Below are 22,192 nucleotides of genomic sequence, written 5' to 3'. Positions count from 1 at the left end.
TCCAAACTTTGGGGGCTGATAACCACATTAGTGTGGAGGAATAAAAACAAAAGGTAACATTGGCCAGTTAGAAAAGTGCTCATTGATGAATTCAAGAAGGAGCCAGCTTTAAATAATCCCTTCATGCTAACATCCATGCTAACACTGAAAGTTTTAGTATCACACAGACCCTAAGGTGGCAAAGCAGAGTTTGACCTACTAGAAAACAAAGTGCCACAGCAGTCTGCAAAGCTGGTGCGAAAGAACAGCTTGAAAAAACGAGATGCAGTTCTCACAAGAGACTACAGAGAAGTCCAGGGGCTGGTACTTTTGTTTCAATTACTGGTCAAAAAGGTATGTTTATTGTTTTGAGCTTATGTCATGGATTTATATTCTAATGTGGAAACAATGTTTGAAAGGGATGGCTAGAAAAGTTTTGAGCCCTCAGGCACTCACCAAATAAGACAGCCAACAATCACCAAACTGCGAATTTATTTAAACAACATTAATTACGGTCTTTCCTCGTGCGTGTCCTCTTTCCACCTTCAGGAAGGCTTCTGGAACTTTAGAAAAGGGGAAGGTTTGTTCAATAACTGGCTGAATCTGTAAAACACAAGAGGTTGACTGGTGGATAAAAAGCCTACATCTTTCCAAGCAAATGATGTCTGTAGTTAGTTTCTTCACGATGTCCCTCAGGGCCAGCCTCTCTCCAGTGCAGCAGGGCCAGGTGCTCACACCCACTGTGCTGCCACCTCTGCTCCTGTGTCCCCTTCCTCCCTCCCCCCCAGCTGACTTTTGCTCCATACCGTCTCGTCCCTCTCCCACGCAGAGCCCTTCCACAGCTCCCAGCCTGCCAGTCAGAGCCCACTGCCGCCCTGCCCTCAGCCCGCACACAGGCCTGTGCTTCACCACAATGGTCTACTTGTCATTTACTGAACATGGGATGTTTCCCCATCTGCTCATACAAGTCACTCAGCTCAGAAATCCCTCCTCTGAAAATCTGGCCACCTCTCTGGCCCTGCTCTCGTGTTCCCTTCCTTAATCTCCCTGTTTGCAGTGTGTTTTCCCTTTCAACTGCTGCAGGAACCACACGGCCCCTCATGGACTGCACTTGTCTCAGACACCCTGTAGTGTATGGTAAATGCCAAAGAGGGTGTCACAAGGTCCTTGCTGTCTGTATCCCTATGGTGCCCTTATAGACAGTACACAGTTTTTTTTAATTTGTTAAATAATTGGCATATTTACTCAACCAGAGTGTGAAGTACCTGTGGCACTGGCCACCACTTTTGTATCCCCCACAGCACCCAGCATAAAGCTACGCATATAGTAGAAGCTTAATCAATGTCATGTAGGTGAAAATCCATAAGTGGGAAATGAGTCTTAACGTAGCTTTCTGGGCTTCAGGAAAACTTGTCCCAGGCTGCAGCTGCCCTGGGAGGCTTTGCTAAACAACAGCACAGCTGGTTAGAATTTACAAGAAGGTCATTCCAGCCAGCTCATAAATGTTTGAATGCTGCTGGGTCTTTTTACTGTACCACTAGTGCTGCTAGCAACCTCCTTTGAAACTAGGTCCCATGTAACACCCTCTCTCTCCATGCAAAAATCCAACTGAACTCTTCCTTTTCAAAACTTTAAGCAAAGATTAGTAATTGTCTACTAGGTATCTCAGTGGCCTACCTGCCATAGCTCTAGTGGCAGGGACAAGTTATCAGAAGATGTAAGCCAAGTTGTATATTTTATACCCTTTTCCTTGTACAAGAGGAAGAGGTGCTCTTGCAACATTCAGATGCATCTGATGAACCTTCCCTCTTGTACAAATTTCACAGCTTAGCCACCTGAAGAACATCTTAGACCTGTGGTTCCCAAACCCCAGGGCCTTGGTCTGGGCTGAGCTGCAGAGCTCTGCTGACCCCCACACCTAACTGTGGAAAAATTATCTTCCATGAAACTTAGAAAGGGGGACAGAGAAGGAGGTGAGTGGCAGGTGAGTGAGCAAAGCTTCATCTGTATTTATACCTGCTCTTGATCACCGGCATAACTGCCTGGACTCTGTCTACCCCCACTCCTGCCATCCTGGGTTGGGGACCACTGTCTTAGACTACAAAAGTTCCCTTCTCTAAAGAGCTGAAAATACTTTTTTTTTTTTTTTTTTTTGAGACAGAGTCTCACTTTGTTGCCCAGGCTAGAGTGAGTGCCGTGGCATTAGCCTGGCTCACAGCAACCTCAATCTCCGGGGCTCAGCGATCCTACTGCCTCAGCCTCCCGAGTAGCTGGGACTACAGGCATGCGCCACCATGCCCGGCTAATTTTTTGTATATATATTTTTAGTTGGTCAATTAATTTATTTCTATTTTTGGTAGAGACGGGGTCTCGCTCAGGCTGGTTTCGAACTCCTGACCTTGAGCAATCCGCCCGCCTCGGCCTCCCAAAGTGCTAGGATTACAGGCGTGAGCCACCACGCCCGGCTGAAAATACTTTTATACCCACAAATCACAATAAGCTCATAATAAATGTAATAGCTGGTACATACTGTCCTATGTGCTGGGCACTGTTCTAAGGGCTCTATATATTTTACCACATTTAATCCCCATAACTATTTTTTGAGGTATTATCATTCCCATTTCACAGATGAAGAAATTAAGGCACAGAGGTAAACAAGTTGCCCACTGTCACACTACTGCTAAGTGGTGAGGCAGGATTCAACCTGGCGCCATTGTCTCTGCTCTCACCACTATGCACTGAGCCTTTCATATATCCACTGCTGCTGTCTACAACTACCCTAACATCTTACAGGAAGGGAAAGGCAGCCAAGGATTAAGTGACTTATCACAGCCTGCATCATGGCCTGCTTTCCTCATGCCAGTTGAGGATCTGGTTTCTAGGCCCTGCTCCCAGGCCACCATGACAGATGTGTGGTATATGTGTCAACATTCCCATCCCTGCCTACGGAAAACATCACTAATTGATAATCCCCTGCAAGCTGAGTAGGACCTCAGAATCTTCCCCAACACCATGGCCACTATTAACTGTTCTGAGCTGAATTGTTCAATGAAACCCATTTGCCTTCTCTGTTATGAGACTGGAATGCATTAAAGTGTTTCCTGTATGTCCCATATGAAACTTGAACCTATTACTTGCCTAAAGCCCTGGGACATTGTTTTCTAGATGCTAGATTTACCTAGAAAAGGAATCACCTGAATGCATATTTAAAATGCAGAGTCCTAGGCCTCCCGTTAAAACAACTAAATCATCTCTATGGGTGGGGCAGACAATGCATTTAAAATAAGCTTCTCAGGTGATCTGTATGAACACTAGTAGTGCTGGGACTCACTGCAGCCTTTGCCTTATTGTTAGAGCCCCTAACTTGTATCATAAACATATTCATCAATCCCGCAAAGACAGACTGAGTCTGCCTTCTAAGTCCTGGCACTAATGCAGAGCAGGTACACAAAACAGGCTCAACTCTAGAATGAACTGCCTGAGCTCATCTAGCTATGTTCGATTTAGAGCTCGGACTGGGGGACACAGATGCTGAACTGATGACACAGCAGCCTGCAGTTACTGCACACTTTAATCTGGCTGGTCAGGCCTATTGTGGAAAATAACACAGAGGGCTGACCGTGGCATAATGAGTCATTCAGCCATTCCTGTAAGTGACAATGAAAAAACAGGCTTTCGAATTGAAGGCAGGCAAATGCCACTGTTGGCTGAATACATGACAGCAAACGGAGATTAACTGGATAATGAGCCAGTGTCTATGTACAGCCTCACGTTGGACCTAGAGTGCTTGTTTGTTAAGGACAAAGGGATCAGAGTTAAAATCCACAGAGGGGAAAGAAAGGTTACTCACAGTGACGTGGGGGCATTTATGTGATGACACTGCTATAGTCCACCTGGCACAGGGAGCCCTGTTATAAAGCGGCAGGCTCAACACTGTACTTCCCGCTACATGGACACATGGGGCTCACAGTTAGCCAGGAGACAATTGAATGAGGTTGTGGGTCCAAGTGTGAGGTCTCCTGATTGTGTCTTACCTGCATGAAACAAAGGCTGAACCAAGGCAAGCCCCAAGATTTGGCACCTGCTGCCTGACATAGGAACCTCAACCTCCCTGGATGTGGCCTCAGAATATTACCGATTACCCGCTGCTGGGAAAGTCCTCTTTCCCTCTGAGGCAGAAATCCTCTCTGCCCCTTGAGGGGAAGAGTGAAGGAAACCCTCTCACCACCGCAAGAGCACAGGACTACTAGCAGAGAAAGGATCGTAGGCAGAGATTTGCCTTCAATGCCCATTTTCCCCGTGAGAAACACAAAACAGTAAAGCTAAAAGGGATCTGAGTGAGCCTGTTTTGATAGATTAGGAAACTGAAGCACAAGTATCTGAGTGACAAGTGCAAAGTCAGAGCTGTCGCAGAGCCAAAATGAGGACCCAGGACTCCCGATTTCATTACTGAATCAGTGGGATGGAAGTGATTGTTCCACTTCTTTCCCTAGACCCTCAGCCTGGTGCCCCAGCAGGCACAGAGGCTGCAGATCTCAGAGGGTGGTGTGTGTGAGCAGAGACTGACACATGCGACAGCAAGGGGCTCCTGGTATGAGTCCAAATCCATACAGCGGTGGATGGGCACCAGGGCTACAGTTCCAGCACTATCTCTTGGACAGGTATGTCCCTGCCCTCTGAGATAGCTACACAATTTCCAGGGTCAGGGGAAAGGGGAAGAAGGGGACTTAAATAAGTCCCTTTAGAGAAGAAAAAGATGAAAGGAAGGGGTAAATTTTGCTCAGTTTTGCAGTTTCTTAGAAACTTCCTGCCCCCAGTTGGAAAACTCAGGGAAGAAGAGAGGTGGTGAGATGGGAGGGGGATGGTGGGCAGAGCTACTCTCCAGGGGAGTAAATGTGCCCAGAACAGAAAGCACCCTACGAGGCTGCTTGTCCCTTTGGTCCTGCTGGAAGGTGAGAGGAGAAACTCAGTACACATTTCCTCATGGAAACAATTCCAGTAGCATCAGAGGAACTTTAGAAGCATAAAGGCTGAGATCCATGAGATACCTGCCGTATGAGGCCAGGCCTTCTAGTGGACCTGGGGATTCAATCTCTAATCATATTCTCCCTACAGAGCAAAATCCAGTTGTAAAGAAACTCAAAGTTGAGAATGTAATTCATTGCTAAATTATGGCCTGGCTATCCAGGAAGGGTCTGGGAAGTCGCCTACCTCAGAATTCATTACAATTTTCTCTAAAGCTGCAGTGTCTGGTATGGTAGTCTCCAGACACATGTGGCTATTTAAATTAATCAAAAGTAAATAGAAGGAAAAATTTAGTCTTTCAGTTGCACTATCCACATTTCAAGTGTTCAACAGTTGCCTGAGGCTAGTGGCTACCACACTGAACAGTGCAGAGAACATTTCCATCACTGCAGAAAGTTCTAGAAGACAGTGCTGCACAGGAGGTACTCGGTGTGGCTAACACATTTCTCCATACCCTACTTTATGAAGTAAGTGCTAGTGGGCCCTTAGTAAATGTTATGAATTGAACTATAGTTATACAGTTCAAAAATAGTTATATAGGAACTATTCTGACCTGAGCTAAAATAAAAAAAACAACACACTGAGACATCTATATCACTGCTCACCCAAGAAGCATGGCTGGTCACCTAGGATTTTGAATAGACCTGTGAATATTAAGGACATGACATCAAAGAGCTTTAATAATTACATGAAGACTGTATCTGAGCAAATAAACATACCCAAAGAGATAAAAGGGTACAAGGAAAACTCTTTCATCCCAGACAGACCCCCAGCCATCTCAATTCCCTCCTCAGAGACAACCAGCACTTCCAGTTCCTTTCTTACTGTTTCCAGATATTTTATGCATTGTGGCAGGCAGAATAATGGCCCCCAAAGATAGTTACATCCTAATTCCCCAAACCTGTGAATATGTTACCTTATATGGCAAAAGGACTTAGCAGATGTGATTAAGTTAAGGATCCTGAGAGTGGGAACTCATTCGGGGTAATCCAAGTGGGCCCAATGTAATCACAGGGTCCTTCAGAGAGGGAGGCAGGAGGGCTGGGGTCAGAGAAGATGGACAGAGCAGAGGACAGAGTGATGCAGGGCCATGAGCAATGGAATGCAGGTGGCCTGCCCCCAGACAGAACGCAGCCCTGCCAATGTATTTTGGACTTCTGACCTTCAGGAAATGTTTATTGTGCTTAGGAGAAAATGCCAAGAAACTGTTTGTAGGCACAAAGCACAGTTTAGGTAGCAGCCCATTATACTCAACGTGCTAATTATAAATCATTCTTTTTAGGACTGCTCAGAACAGTGGTTTTTGAACTGGTGTCAGATCCTAGGGTTTCTTGGCTATCTGGAGTAGCTGCAGGGAGAGCAGAGAACGTTTGCAGGGCAGGCCACTCCCCACCGTCACTCCTCCAGCAGAGCAGCTCCTCCTCTGCCTGCTCTGTAAACTGAGGCTGGCAGGAGTGGGTTCCACAGTTCAAAACATTTAACTACTAGTCTGAGATAAAGATTGGCAAACTCTGTTTGCCAGACTGGATAGTGAATATTTTAGACTTTGGAGGCTTCACAAGGTCTAAGTTCTTCTTTGTTTTTTTTTCTTTAAAAAACAAACAACAACAACAAATCTTTAAAAGATATAAAAGCTATTCTCAGCTCAGGGGATGTACAAAAATGAGCCTCAGACCGGATTTGGCCTACTGGCTGTAGTTTGCCAATTATTGGTCTAAGATACAATGAAAATACTACATAATTCTTAAAATTCAGACTGAAATTATGCCTAGTTAGGACGAATATGAAATCCTGCTATGCGCAACAGCCTTTGTGATGACAGCCATGTGAAAACAATGCCTAAGTCTGGATCTCTAGGAGAAATGGACTGCGAGGTCCTCACACACCTGTGAAATTTCAGCTCCTTGTCACTTTGAGCCTGACATTGGTGGGCACATTAAAAGCAGGAGACCTAATTCCAAAACATTTACTGAGTGCTACACTGTGAGAAGCCAAAGGCAGAGTTGGTATTCACAATGAAAGTGGAAGTATGATGCTATTAGTAGACTGACAGTGCTCATTATTGTGGATATCCAACTCTGTGGCATCTCCATTTTTACTGGGGCATCTGGGCTATGCAGGACTAACAAACAGAAATTAGACTCCACCAGTAATACTCATTAATCTAGATTCTATTTCTTTTTCCTTTTTTTTTTTTTTCTGAGACAAGGCAATGTTGCCCAGACTGGTCTTCAACTCCGGGGCTCAAGTGATCCTCCAGCTTCAGCTTCCCCAGTGGGATCACAGGTGTACCCCACCACACCCAGCCAGCTCAGATTCTATTTTTATCCAGATAGTTTAAGTCACAAGTGACCAGTGCCAGATCTTCACATTCCTAATACCAAGTCTCTGATGAGGTAAAACAGGCCAGAGGGTAAGACAATGGGTAAATAAAGAGAGAAGGGGCCTAGAAGGTAGGACGCAAGAGGAATTCCTGATACTAAATATACAAACTAGATTTTCAGAAGCTGGCTATTTTATACCTATTAAAATTACAAAGGCACATACATTGTTTTGAGACAGGGTTTCACTCTCTTGCCCAGGCTAGATAGCAGTGGTGTGTCATCATAGGTCACTGCAACCTCCAACACCTGGGGCTCAAGAGAGTCTCCTGCCTCAGCCTCCCAAGTAGCTGGGACTACAGGTGTGCACCACCATGCCCAGCTAATTTTTTCTATTTTTTGTAGAGATGAAGGTCTTGCTATGTTGCTCAGGCTGGTCTCATGGCCTCAAGCAACCCTCCCACCTTGGCCTCCCTAAGTGCTAGGATATAAGCATGAGCCATCACAACTGGCTTGCATATACTTTTTGACTCAGCCATTCCATTTCCATGAATAGAAATGGATATATTCACAATTAGGTACTAAACACAAATACTGGATTATCTACTGAAGCATTATCTGCAAAAGATTAAAATTAAACAAATGATGGTATATTTATACAATGGAATATTATATAGCTGTTTGCAAAAAAGAATGAGAAAGATTTTTATATCCTGACATGAAACAATGTTCAAGATATGCTGTTAAAAAAAGAGCAAGTTGTAGAACAGTATATTACCCATTTGTGTTAGGAAAGAAGAGAGAGAGAGGAAAATATATATTGTTGCCAATTTTGATAGAACATCTTTGGAATGCCCAAGAAACTGGTAATGTTGGTTGTGTTTGACAAGCAGAATCTCAGTGACTAAAGAACAGTAGTCGGCTGGGCGCGGTGGCTCACGCCTGTAATCCTAGCACTCTGGAAGGCCGAGGCGGGCGGATTGCTCGAGGTTGGGAGTTCGAAACCAGCCTGAGAAAGAGTGAGACCCCGTCTCCACTAAAAATAGAAAGAAATTAATTGACAAACTAAAAATATATATACAAAAAAATTAGCCGGGCATGGTGGTGCGTGCCTGTAGTCCCAGCTACTTGGGAGGCTGAGGCAGGAGGATTGCTTGAGCCCAGGAGTTTGAGGTTGCTGTGAGCTAGGCTGACGCCACGGCACTCACTCTAGCCTGGGCAACAAAGTGAGACCCTGTCTCAAAAAAAAAAAAAAAAAAAAAAGAACAGTAGTCAAAAGAAGATTTTTTGAAATAACTTTTCCTATCTTTAGCATTTTTAACCTTGTGAATGCATTTATTCAAAAACTTAAAGGGATTTTAAAAGATTTGGCTCTATTGTTTCACAGCTTTACACTGTCAAAACACAACTATTGTTCTTCTCTCAGTTATCTGCTAATTAGATTCATAAAGCACTCAGCCAGCACTTGGAAGAATTTAAATGTTCTCATCCAATTTAACACATCTCTACTAACCACACAACATGTAAGTAGATCAGTTGTGTTATCATTTCCAATTTCTGGGCGTAGACAGGCAATGACCTCTCACATCCACACAACAAGACAGCTGACCTCATCATGGCATTCAGTGTCACCTATCAACTTGCACAGTCCCAGAAATGGTCAGAAATGACTCCCAAGCCCAAACAGCCTGAGTAGGAGAGAGGAGAATCAAAGGCAAAGAGAACATGTCCTCATTCACTCTCCTGTGAGGACACTTCAAGGATATCTTTTTTTAAAATACATGTCCTCTTTTAGCCATTATGCCAGTTAACTGCCAAATTTAATAGGTAGATATGTACAAGTCACCTTTCATCTCTGCTGGGTAAACAGTAACTTCCATGTAGAGACAGAGTTACAATATTTTGAATACAAAAGAACAATGGTTAGCATGCGGACAGCCTAGAGCAGGTATCAGGACATGCACAATCACGCGGTGTACTTCTAGAGGACAGTGGACTCTCTCTAATAATAGGGCTCCAGCCACGTGAAGCACTTATTTATCTGATGATAGTTTATTCCCTTCTTCCTGAAATAAGCATCTGGGTGGGATGTGGGAGAACCCTACAAAGCAGCACTTACACAGTCACAACAACACTGAGCCCCTGTCCCCACCCAGGACACACAGGACTTAGATGTCCAAAAAGCAGCACACAAATGTGTGGAACAAAAAAATTTGGGAAATATTAACAGGCCATCTTCTATCATATATTAATAATTCCTTGGCTGTAACAGAATAAAAATCCTAAAACCACAAAGCAGCCAGTAGTTCCTAAAAGCAACCTTTCCAAAATCGAACTGGAAAGATGAAATGCACCAGCAAGGGGCAGGGGGCAAGCAGAAGAAAGCCCACCTCCAGGGCCTCGGTCCAAGTGTTTCAGCATGGCTCATGTGATGGCAACACTGGCTTGCTGCAACCCCTTTCTCTGCCCACTGCAAAGTGACAAGGACAAGATGATGTACACTGAAGTCCCAACTCAGCTTCCAGCACTAAGAATGTAGCTAATGGTGGAGAAGGAAAAGCACAGGACTCAGAGACAGAGTGAGAGTTCTGGCTCCACTTCTGCAAGCCTGAGCAGGCTCCTTTTTCTCTGTGAAATAGTTTTCTCATCTGTAAAATGAGAATCATTTTATCTATGATCTCATGTAACCCTCTAAGGCAGGGGTCCTCAAACTTTTTAAACAGGGGGCCACTACACTGTCCCTCAGACTGTTGGAGGGTCGGACTACAGTTTAAAAAAAACTATGAACAAATTCCTATGCACACTGCACATATCTTATTTTGAAGTAAAAAAACATATGGGCAAAAACACCTGCATGTGGCCTGCGGGCCGTAGTTTGAGGACGCCTGCTCTAAGGTGTACAAGGTTCTCCATTCTATAACTCCATATAATCTCTCAACAAAAGCACATATATCACCAGAATACAAGTTCACCTTCTGAATTATTCCTCCTGAATTCTCCCTCCAGTTATGGAATGGCAGGGTGGTTAAGACCATGTATGAACCCAAATAAGCAGGTGGTAACTAAGGAAACTTGAAAGACCTTTTGATACCCCAAAAAAGGATGAGCAGATGATTAGCAACAGTCCCTTCCTATGAGACTGACAGCAACAATCGGAGGGTACCAACAAGTTGTCTCCACCCAAATCTCCATCAGTCCTCACCCATACCCTGCCCACTGAGCTTCTTGGACATTTGTTTGCCCTCGATTTTACTATACTAGCCTGGGAATCAGGAGACTTGGGGACCTTACTTCTCATCCAGCCATGCTGAGATTTAGATTCCACAGTGCTTGTTCCCTTGCTCATCTGGAAACCTGCTTACCTTCAGAGCAGCCTCACCATCAGACTAAAGAAGCTCCAGGGCAGTTCTACTGTAAACTCGCAAGTGTGTTCTCACCTCTGTGCAGAGGTTGCCTTCATGGTGCCATCTTTTCAGAAGCACTTCCAAAATATCAGCAGCCTAGGGTAGATCCCAGCTCTGCCACATCTAACCAAGTGTCTTTGGGAAAATCACATAAGCTGCCTGGGCCCGCCTCTTCATCTATTAAACCAAAGAGTTGGACTAGATGGGGTAAGTTTTTTTTTTTTAAATGTAGCAGTCTTATATCTATGATTTCCATGGAGGTAAAACCAAAGATACGGCACTTAACCTTGGCCATGTAAGGCAACATATATACCGGCCAAGCCTACCTTTGGAGAGTTCCCATTGATTAGCCTTGGTGGGCAGGTCTACGAGAGGTGCTATAGCATTACAAAGGTTTCTAGATGCACATACCTTTCCCGCATCCACAAGTTCTGCAATTTTATCTAGACATGGACCACTGGCCATGAAAAAGGCCCAGCGATAATGGACTCCTTGCCAGAAATGCTAAAAAGAAGAAAACAAAACATGTCAAATATGAAAAAGGATAAAGGCTGACTAGATGCAGATTTAGGGAAAAGCATTGTTTGGATAACTAAGACAAACTGATTTCCCATTTCATGCTGACATAGTGAGTTGTATGCCTGGCACCTTACCACTGACTGAGAGTAGAAGCTCCATAAATGATTTAATAAATAAATAAATGAACAATGGCATATCTACGTCAACTCAGGCTGCTGCTCCAAGCTGTGACTGACAAGAAAGTAAGCACGGGAAAACTTTCCTTAAAATGATAGTCTGAATAGTCTTACATACTGGATTTCTTTCCTAGGCGGAATCAGGGCTGAGACCTCTAGGCTTTCCCTACTAAGGTTTGAATAAAACTCAGAGGCACCAGAAAAGAGATTTTTACCGAATACAAGAATGCTTTGGGGGCAATAGGCATCAAAATATGGTCTTAGACAAGGAACCTAATGACAAAATGTTTTTCTGCCTCTGACAGAAATAGGCAGCTTTAAGGTAAAACTAACTGTAAAGTTCCTCATGTATCATGGCTGGATCTGTCTCTACAGTTACAGCAAATACAAGCCATCCAATCTGTTACAGAACAAAACTACTCCAAAGGAAGATGGGTAAAACTCATAACAAGAGGGTTCCCGACCACCCTCATTGCCATACCACTTGTAATCATTATTCTTTATGTCAAGGTAATGCGGGCCACTATTGAAACAACAAATGAGCTGAGGTTCTCCATGACACCTTAATGACCTGCCCAACCAACTTCATGAGATGGGAGCTACCCGAGGTACTACAGAGCTAGCCAGTACCACTGGGCTATCCTCCCCATACCTACTCACAGCTGCTAGGTGAACTTAGACTTCTTTTCCACTGAGCTCGCCCTCGGCCTCACAATCCCTCAGCATGAGGCTGGAAAGTGTAACAGAACACCCTTGCCACCTTAGTTCAGGCACTCACTAGTTACGTTATTTCAGTCGAGCTATGTTTTTCAGCCCATTTCCTGGTCTGCAGAATGGTGGTACTGCCACCTAACTTATAGGGTTGTTGGAAGGATAAAAGGAGAATGTATATAAAATACCTGATGCATAAAAAGTGTTCAGTAAATATCTGTCCAGTGGTGAAAGTAAAGCTTATAGAAGAAAGACTGGGATGATACCAAATTTAGAGTTTAAGAATGTAGAAAGAAAGAAGCAACTAAGCTGTTGGCTAGGCAAAGATCTTCACTAACCCAGAAAAACTGAGTTAAATGAGTCACCATTAATAATTACCACAGGAGAACAGATGTAAATAGTCTAGCTTATTCTAGAAAAGGTGTGATGAGATATTGACTCCCTTTAGCCCTCAGAACCTCAGCTGGCAGAAGTCTTCAGATAAAACAACCTAAATGTGTTCAAATGCTACCATTTTCTATGTGTGTAACAACATGAAAGAGGTTAGGATGCACTGGTCCAGGCAACTTAAAAGAAAAAGACTAAAAGCTGTTTGAAGGCTTGTATGGTTAGATACCAGAAGAACTGAGAATGTCCCAAGCTTACTGTAACTCAATGACAGTCAGAGAAGACTATCAAATGTATCTCCCTAAGGTCTGGCCTCATAGACTGCAATTAAAACATTCCGGTGATCATTTAGGGTGTTACAGAATGGTCTCCACCACCGCATCTATAATTCTTTATAGCATGTTGCTCTGTAAAGTGACACTATTGGTCTGCAATAGCAGAATTTTTGTATTCCGCTCCACAGAGTCTGTGTATTTTTTCCCCAGACCATAGGAGAGGAAGTAAACCAAAGCAGGCAGGAGAGTCGGAAGCATGACAATGAGGCTTTAGCTGTGCACCCTCTCAGAAAGACATCAGAAACTACTTAAAAGGTTTTCACATGAGATTTCCACTATCATCTTTCAAGTAAGGGGAAAAGACAAAATGAAGAGAGCTGTGACTGTTTCACTCTCAGAGGACAACTCTGAAGGTTAACTTGTAAGAGGTCTCACTGAAGTACAAATTGTGAGATCTTATAGAAAACTTAAACTTATATTTTAAAGCACTGGAATGTCTGGCTTTTGTGGAAAAAGAAAGAAGAAACAAAGGACAGCTGAGATCCCCTTCTCCACCCCAGAGTACTCTGTGGACACTGTTTCTGGCTGTCGATTGAATCAAATGCAAATGAAGAGCATGAGAGAGCAGGGCTTGCTTCGTCCGTCTCTATGACCCATGTAGGTTTCGTAAGAATTCAGCTGTGGTCTCCTCCGTCATAGCTCTTCATTATAACTTCTATGTATTTAGTTGGTACACAGAATTCAAGAGCCCAAGGTCCTAAATTTCACCCCCCCAAAAGGTCCCAGATTAAGTTCTAGAATAAAGACACTAATTACCAAGTCAGTCATCTCATAAACATGGGCTTGGATCAACACGATGACTGGCTGGATCAACACAATGATTCACAACCTTTTTAACCACTGAGGAACTTTCTACTGCCTTTTTCCTGAGTTTGAAGTATTTTTGTCTAATTAAAAAAATAGAATGTATCTTTTTTACTATCATATTGCATTGCACACTAATTCAGATTTTAAACCAATAATCTATAATTACTAACAGTTTATAATATGAAATTTTATAAGCCTGTGTCCCCACTGTGATGGTAACAGGCTACTATGTTAAGTAAAGAGCAGACTCTCAAGCTCTGCTATTAGTCCTATAACCAGGGCCGATCTGTGCTCATCTCCAAAGCCACGTGTGTTCAATTTAGGTGAGATGGCTTCATATGGCCCTGGTAACAGCAGCCCTGTTAACAGAGTTGGGCTCACTAACCAAATCCCAGAGGGTCCCATAATGCCATGAACAGCTAGAGTTTCTAACTCACATGGGATATGCAGTGTTATCACAAGTTGATACAATTCCAGCAAAGCCATGGTGGCTCTACTAGCCTTATGTAGCCTCCCTGAGGTAAAAGTACAATTCCTTTCAAGTTTTTGAAATTCAAAATAATGCCCGCAGAACTCTACAGGTCTAAAAGCCCCAGTCAAGAAGGAGGCAGTGTATCAGATGCATTCAAGAGAGTTAATAATGGGTAATAATAAGAGCTAATATTTAATAAGAGCTTTTTATGTATTAGGCATTGTGCCAAGTTCTTCACATGGATTATCTCATTTAACCCTATAAACAGTGCAGTAAGGTAGGTATATTATCAGCCTCATTTATAAGCGAAGACTTTGGGGCTTAGAGATGTTCAGTAAATTGCACAAGGTCACACAGCTACTAAGTAGAGATCAGAATTCTAACCCTGTCAGTGCAACTCAGAGTCCATGTTTGCAGCCACTGTGCTGTGCTGCCATCAAGAGAAACCGCCTAGGTGGCAAACCAATTTCTAGCCGCATGAGGTGTCTGCTTGTTCTCACCAACCAAGACCCTTCTTCCTACCTTTAATGTCTTAGAACCCACAGTGACTCCTGTCTGCAACATGCCATCTGCTATGCCCAGTTGGTCCATGTTCAAGAGGAAAGGCGTCACCAAGGTCACATAGGTGGCTCCTGACCATTTCTTGAGATAATTCAGAGCCCATGTTTCAGTGGATCCACCAACATTATCGAGGATAAAATCAAACCTAGAAAGGAAGAATGAAATAAAAACATCCTTGTAAGTCTTTAGACTCGGCACTGATCCTCCTTCAGTCCCACTGCCAGCTGCTACAGGGTTTATTTCAGACAACTCACAAACCAAGCTGCACTTTACCATCCGGCAGAGGGGTGGCTACTTTGACAGAGGAGAAAAGACATACCCACTCACTGGATCTATGGCTTTTCTCCAAGGTAAGTCAAAAAATATGACTAATTTTTTTTTGTTATAAAATAATTTCATTTTCTAGGCCTAGTGTGATGGCTCACACCTGTAATCCTAGCACTCTGGGAGGCTGAGGCAGGAGGATTGCTTGATGTCAGGAGTTCAAGACCAGATTGAGTAAACGGAAGAGCCCGTCTCTACTAAAAATAGAAAAACTAGCTGGGCACGGTGGTGTGCACCTGTAGTCCCAGCTACCTGGGAGGCTGAGGCAGTAGGACCGGATCACTTAAGCCCAGGAGTCTGAGGCTGCAGTGAACTATGATGATGCCACTGCACTCTAGCCAGGGCAACCGAGAGAGACTGTCTCAAAAAAAAAAATCATTGCATTTTCTAATACTTTAAGAATGACTTACGCAAGTCGTTCTGAACAGAGGGTAATTTTGGGCTCCCTACAATGCACAGAATAACCCCTCACAACAAAAAAACTGTCCAGCCCAAAATGTCAATAGTTGAGAAAATAAGGTTGCCAACGTTGAGAAGCCCTGACTTAAGCTTTGTTGAAAACTGCAAAGCTATCGTTCAAGTCAAAGTATTCTTTAGTGTTCACGAATATTTGAAAGAAAAGTATATAAGGTTTTCACACAGAAGAATAATTTGCTTTTTATTCCTCTCCATAGTCAGAAATGCTTGTAGAAGCATCCTCTTCACCTTCTGGAATTTTCTATTCTTTGGTTTCATATATAGCATCTGGACAACGCATAAAGAGAAATCAACAGCCTGTTCTAAGACGCCAAAAAGAAAAGAAAAAAAATATCAGTCATCCTGCAATCCACAGGAACTGACAGATAATTCAACTCCTTAAATCTAACCTAAAACTGCCATAATCACTATAGTTTACTTGAAGGGATAAAAACCCGATAAAGCGTTTAAATATTTTTGAAAACAAAGATCTATTTAGAGAATGCATGCATATAAATTAAGCAACTCAACTGATGAATTCCTCTTTGGTAAATCTTTTTTCCCTTCCAAATTCATCTGGATGTAGTCGAACATCAAAGCTTCTAAAACCAGCTTTGGCCAACTTTGTGTATCTTGAGTCTTTTATGAGACTAAAACTAAAGGCAAATAAAAATGGAAGGGTATGAAATGCAGGAGAATGACCTTACTAGATGACTACTATTCTCATTAGGAAAGTTTCTGCTCCATTCCCAAATTTTGAATAAACAAATATGAGGATACTTTAAGAAAACTTAAAGGTAGCCTGGTATTATAGAACAGTCACTGTTTAAAAAAGAAGTCTGAAGATCCGGCCGTAGACCTAAGCTGCAGTCCCATGAATGATCAGTGGCATGATCTTGAGCATGTGAAAACTCAAAAATCCCTCATTTTCTCAACTATAACATGATTGGGGTGGACTGAAGGATTTCAAAGCCACTTCTTCATGTAAAACTCTAAGATTCAAATATCTAAAAAGCTGCTATTTGGAAGGAAGGACAAATTTATTCTAAGTAGATTCAGAGGTCAAACTCCAGGCAGGAGTTACAAAAACCAATTTTAACTAAAGCTGTCACACACATAAGAAAAAACAAAAACCAGTAATGGCCTACATGTGTAACCTAGGAAGTTCCCCCTACTGGAAAAGAGCAAGCGAAAGGAACAAGACCACTTGCCAGAGATGCCAAGGAGGGAATTGCAGCACTAGGTTAGGGGGCTAGACTGAGTGTCCTCCAGCCTTTTTATCTGTGGTCAGGTTCTTCTATTCTCTGGTAACAAATTCTAGACATGTATAAAACTTAAGGTAGACAGAGGGTCATGGGGTAGGCCTTGGCCTCAGTCTCATGCAGCCTTTCCTAAAAGCAGCAGAAGATATGAGATCAGCCTAAACTACCACTACTTAGAAGTCAGATTTCAGAGAATTGTCATGTCCTCACTTACAAGAGGCCCAGAGAAGCATAGATCCTGACACACAGGCAGAGGGGGAGCTGACAAGATCTCTGTAAGGGACAGTGTTACTTCTCAAATATGTCAAGCATGTTCTTGACATAGGAGCTTTATATTAGCTATGTTATCTCCAGCTGGAACAGCTGTTTTCCTAGATTCCCTCAATAATTAATTAAACAAATATTCCTGAATGCCCACTACATGCTACTAAACTGTTTCCAGTAGAGGGATACAGCAGGGAACCACACACACACACACACACACACACACACACACAATCCCATTCATCTGGCTTACTCACTGGAGACTCTGCTCAAATGCCGCTTCCTCCAAGAGGGCTTCTATAACCACCCTGTCTATAACAGCCTCCTGCCCAATCTATCCCTTTCCACCACATCGATTCTCTTCAGAGCACTTACCACTAAAACCTGTCAAACAAGCTCATGGAAGTGGGCGTTTGTCTTGTCCACCACTCTATCTGGTGTTTAGAACCCTGCCTGGCAAGAGCAGATTCTCCAAAAACAGTTGAAGGCATAATGGTTGGCTGCTGGGGTTAAGTGCTGCTGGCTGGGAAAGAAAGGCTGGGCAGTGTCTGACAGGGACACTCTTTTCCTTTTTTTTTTTTAACCTATGAAAATACACTTCTACTCAACTGGCTTCAGAAAATTAATTCAAAAAAAGGAAAAACCTTTGAAATGGAAACGTAAAACATCTTTCCAAACACTCCTCAGTTGTACTCACAGCTTCAGCTTTGTCTTGGCTGGATGAAGATCAGATTAATAAACCTCAGCCATAGTCAGAATCAACAAGGCCTAAGAGAATTCCTGAATCTGTTCCTCTTTGGTACATCAGGCCAAACCACAGCCCAGCATTCAGACACACTGAGAATATCCACAGTGCTCCCCTTACCAGTATTTATACTTACGTTGCTTCTCTTAAGCCCTTACTAAGCTAAAACACTGAAAGTGTGTTTAGTGCTAATCATGTATTTTCATGAACACTATTCTTCCTGTGGTGCCAAAATGCCACAGAAGGGAACACACTTCCAATTTTGTCTTCAGACTTCTTACAAACCAGCAATAAAAGTTAACTTAAAAATTAGCAAAAGACCATGTAAGCAAAATAACTTCCTCAGTACACACCACATTATGTTACTGTGTTGTATTAACATCTGGCATTAAAACAGAAACCAACCCAAGTAAGTTATTTCTACTGGCATGGAATGTTTTCATGGATTCCAACATGACTACAGGGCCACCAAACCATCTCAGACCTGTTTTATCAACTGTCCTTGCTCCCACCTTCCCCATGTGAACACTGTTCTAATACATACGGTTTTAAGGATTTCAACTGCTCTTCCACATTTCCAGCTTTGTAATCAATTACATCATCTGCCCCAAGCTTCCTTACAAGTGCACTGGCATCTTGAGAGCAAACTGCTGTCACATGAGCATCCCACGCTTTCATTACCTGCCAAAAAAAAAAAGAGGGAAGAGTAGAAAAACTGACTGCATTTAAAAAAAAAATAGCACCATGTGTACATATATCAGACTAATCTCTAGAGAACTTTTAAGCACCTCATCTTAACAAGAACTATAGGAAGCCATCTATCAGAGACTAGTAAAAATTATTAAATTTTTGTTCACTAAGAAAATCCTGAGAAATAGACCTCATTCCCCCTAGACCAGACAGCTGTCACCTTGTTGTCATGCAATTATAACCAATCCACTTAGAGAAGGGCTCAGTGCCTCAACAGTATCAGAAAAGCCTCAAATTTAGCATTTTCACAGATGACAAAGGTAAATGCTCCCTTCTCCCCAAAATCACACATCCTCAGAAAATGACTATTTCAAATGTGTCCAGATCATAAAAATGCAACAACTCTTCATTTGCATCTCTAATAAATGTTAATACTATTTTAAGTCAGACAGTGTATCAAAGTAATCAGCTAGTATTAGGTATTAATAATATATGAAAAGTTGTTATAAAGAAGAAAATATGGTCATTTTATTTTTAAAACATGGATCATCTGTTCCTCTCCCTTCGAGTAAGAAGACCTAAATAAATGGTCTCAAGTTCTAAAATGCAGGTGCCTTACATTTTAAAATTATAAGAAATAACTGGATTTAAATAAAGAGGAGAGCTAAATTCTGTTATTTAGGATTAAGTATCCAGAAAGCAAGCGTTCTACTCCAAAACTGCTATACTTCTTTTCTATAATACCAACTTCACAGAATTAAAAGGAGACTATTTTCAGTCTAATTTAAGAATAGCTACTTGAAGCTCACTAAGAAATTTTTGTACTAATACTTAAAGGGCATAACAGTCAGCTGTTTTCTCAATCCAGTCCAGAGTAGCAATTTCCTGAGCTTCCTTAATATAAGTTCATAAGAGATCTGTGTGTGTTTTATTCACTGTTGAATACCCACTCGATGGCACACAAAGTTGCTATATAAATTTCTGTTAAATACAAAAAATAAAGGATTTTAAACTCATTCATAATCTTACCTAGTTTCTCACTTTAAAAAAGCAATATTGACCAAGAATTTATATACCCTGGAAATCTGGGAGGAATTAAAACATTTAGGAGTGATATCATATATAATTTATTGTTTATGGGCTGCAGAGTTACTTGAATACAATGACATGTTGCTTTTCACAGCAAGTCCCAAATCAAATATGTGACAAATATAATCCACGATGAATAGCTAACTGTGACCATCCTTTCTCTAATATCTATATAAAAAAGAAACTGTTGAGGAAAAAGAAAATTATGTTCTAAGCACCTACATTTAATATATGTTTTTCTTTAAACAGTATTAAATCCTCAGGAAGAATGTGTCACATGTTGAAAGGCTTTTTTGTTTTTTCCCCCAAATTTCGAGTTGTTGGGTTTTTTTCCCTGTTTAGAACTAGCTTGTATCTTTCAACATTACTGAAAGGTTTAAAAGCAAGCATTTTTTTTTTTTTTGAGACAGAGTCTCACTCTGTTGCCTGGCTAGAATGCCATGGCATCAGCCTAGCTCACAGCAACCTCAACTCCTGGCCTTAAGCAATCTTCCTCCCTCAGCCTCCCTAGTAGCTGGAACTACACGTGTGCACCACCATGTCCGGCTAATTTTTTCTATTTTTTGGTAAAGACAGGGTCTCGCTCTTGCTCAGGTTGGTCTTGAACTCCTGAGCTCAAATGATCTGCCCACCTTGGCCTCCTAGAGAGCTAGGATTACAGGCATGAGCCACTGCTCCAGGCCAGGCCTTATTTTTTTTTATTTATTTATTTTTTTTGAGACAGAGTCTCGCTTTGTTGCCCAGGCTACAGTGAGTGCTGTGGCGTCAGCCTAGCTCACAGCAACCTCAAACTCCTGGCTCAAGCAATCCTCCTGCCTCAGCCTCCCAAGTAGCTGGGACTACAGGCATTCGCCACCATGCCCGGCTAATTTTTTGTATATATATTAGTTGGCCAATTAATTTCTTTCTATTTATGGTAGAGACGGGGTCTCGCTCTTGCTCAGGCTGGTTTCGAACTCCTGACCTCGAGCAATCCGCCCGGCTCGGCCTCCCAGAGACCTGGGATTACAGGCATGAGCCACCTCGCCCGGCCTACCAGGCCTTATTTTTTAAAAACATTTTTATGTGATAGAAAACACAAGTATAGAAAACACCTATAAGGCAGACGGCCACCCAGATAAACAGAAGACAGCAGCCACTCTAAGGGCTCTATGTGCCTCCTTAACACAAGCCCCACCCCTCCCCTAAGTCATTGTGACCCTGATTTTTACAGTAATCATCTGCTTGCATTTTTAAAAAGCTTTAGCACCCAAATATGCATTCCCTAGACACCTTAATTTAGTCCTATGTATTATGAAAATGTGGTATCTTTTTGGTCTCTTTTAAATAGGCTCCTCTTCTCTTTGCTTATAATTTATCTGTGGAAGAATCCAGGCCATGTGACGTGCAGTTTCCCACAGGCTGCAGTTTCTGATTGTATATTCAGGGGGCTGTTCCACATATTGCTCTGTCCTCTGTATTTTCTGCAACTTGGCAGACTGATCTAGAGACTGGATCAGATTCAGTTTCAATCCCTTTAAGCAAAACTATGGATAATGTGTGGCAAACTAGAGGAGGCACATCATGTCTGACTGTTGCTCTTTTTATGATCTTAGCATCTGTCAGTGCTTAATACCTATATACGTTTATTGGTGGTTGCAAAATCACGCTGTTCTAATTATATTTCTTTTCATTTAGTAGTTGTACTACTTTTATAAACACCTCCCCTTACATATAATACTATTTATATTAATGATAGTATACTAACTAATTTACTCAGTTACACAGTTCATGTGGGAAAGGCAGGACATATATTTGTTTCCCTTTATAAGATAATAAGATAAGATAATAAAATACTACTTTATTATCTTAAGATAAAAATTTATAAGATAATAAAATTGGTTCCCTATTATCTTCCAAAAGTGATTTTTTAAAAAAATATAGCATCATGAACTCATGGATTTAAATATATTTAAAGGGCTTTAATCCATTGTAATTATTATTTGAAGCTCAAATTGTCACATCTTTGGGAGTGTTTTCAAGTTGGCTACTGAATCTTTTGACATGATCTGATTAGTCTTTGATAGTGTCCTTGCTGTTTAATATACTCCAGGTTTATTCTTGTATATTTTGTGCTCCAGATCTGAAATCTGCTATTTCTCCAAAAAGCCCTGCATTCTTTTAGTGAGCAATTACATTTCAAGAAATAGTTTTACATGCACGCATACACAAAATACCTCTTTGAGTTCATATTGATACTTCCAATTCAAATTTGAGACTACAAAGCTTTTATTTAACCTCTTTTCTGCTATATCTCCTTTCTTCCACACCTAGAATCCTGGTTTTCAAAGACACGTGAAATGACAGAATTAAAATATGGCCTAAATACCCATTTGTTCTACTATTATACGTACAACAGTCTCTGAATAAGAATACTCATCCCTACCAACATGATTAAAACATTAAAATAATTTTAACATTTACTCTATTTTTCCCCTCCTTTTAAAAAAATGTTACACTATGTTCACCTTGTCAGAGCATATCGCTGTTACACACTATACTGTCTCCTTCTAAGCTCTCCCTTAGTTTTGCTCTATAGGTAACTATATTTAACATTCACCACCAGTGCTTAAAATGTCTCCCTTAGTCATTTTAGTTGACCAAAGCTCATTCTCCGGTAGATTCC

At 41.8% G+C, this 22,192-nt stretch overlaps 1 protein-coding gene across 2 annotated transcripts in view; it reads right to left on the bottom strand.

Annotated features, from left to right (window-relative positions):
- Positions 1-454: 454 nt before the first annotated feature.
- RTN4IP1 (reticulon 4 interacting protein 1) overlaps positions 455-22,192 on the bottom strand; it is a 52,231-nt gene continuing 30,493 nt past the window's right edge. For both annotated transcript variants that reach the window (XM_012753156.3, XM_012753157.2), the window contains exons 6-9: positions 18,293-18,429; positions 14,659-14,842; positions 11,141-11,233; positions 455-582 (exon numbers count right to left, since the gene is read on the bottom strand). In XM_012753156.3, the coding sequence (XP_012608610.1) occupies positions 475-582; positions 11,141-11,233; positions 14,659-14,842; positions 18,293-18,429 (522 nt within the window). In that variant the 3' untranslated portion in view covers positions 455-474. The remainder of the gene's footprint in view (positions 583-11,140; positions 11,234-14,658; positions 14,843-18,292; positions 18,430-22,192) is intronic.

This window comes from Microcebus murinus, chromosome 5 (genome assembly GCF_040939455.1).
Source record: "Microcebus murinus isolate Inina chromosome 5, M.murinus_Inina_mat1.0, whole genome shotgun sequence".
Lineage (NCBI taxonomy): Eukaryota > Metazoa > Chordata > Mammalia > Primates > Cheirogaleidae > Microcebus > Microcebus murinus.
This window is presented reverse-complemented; position numbering and strand designations above follow the sequence as displayed.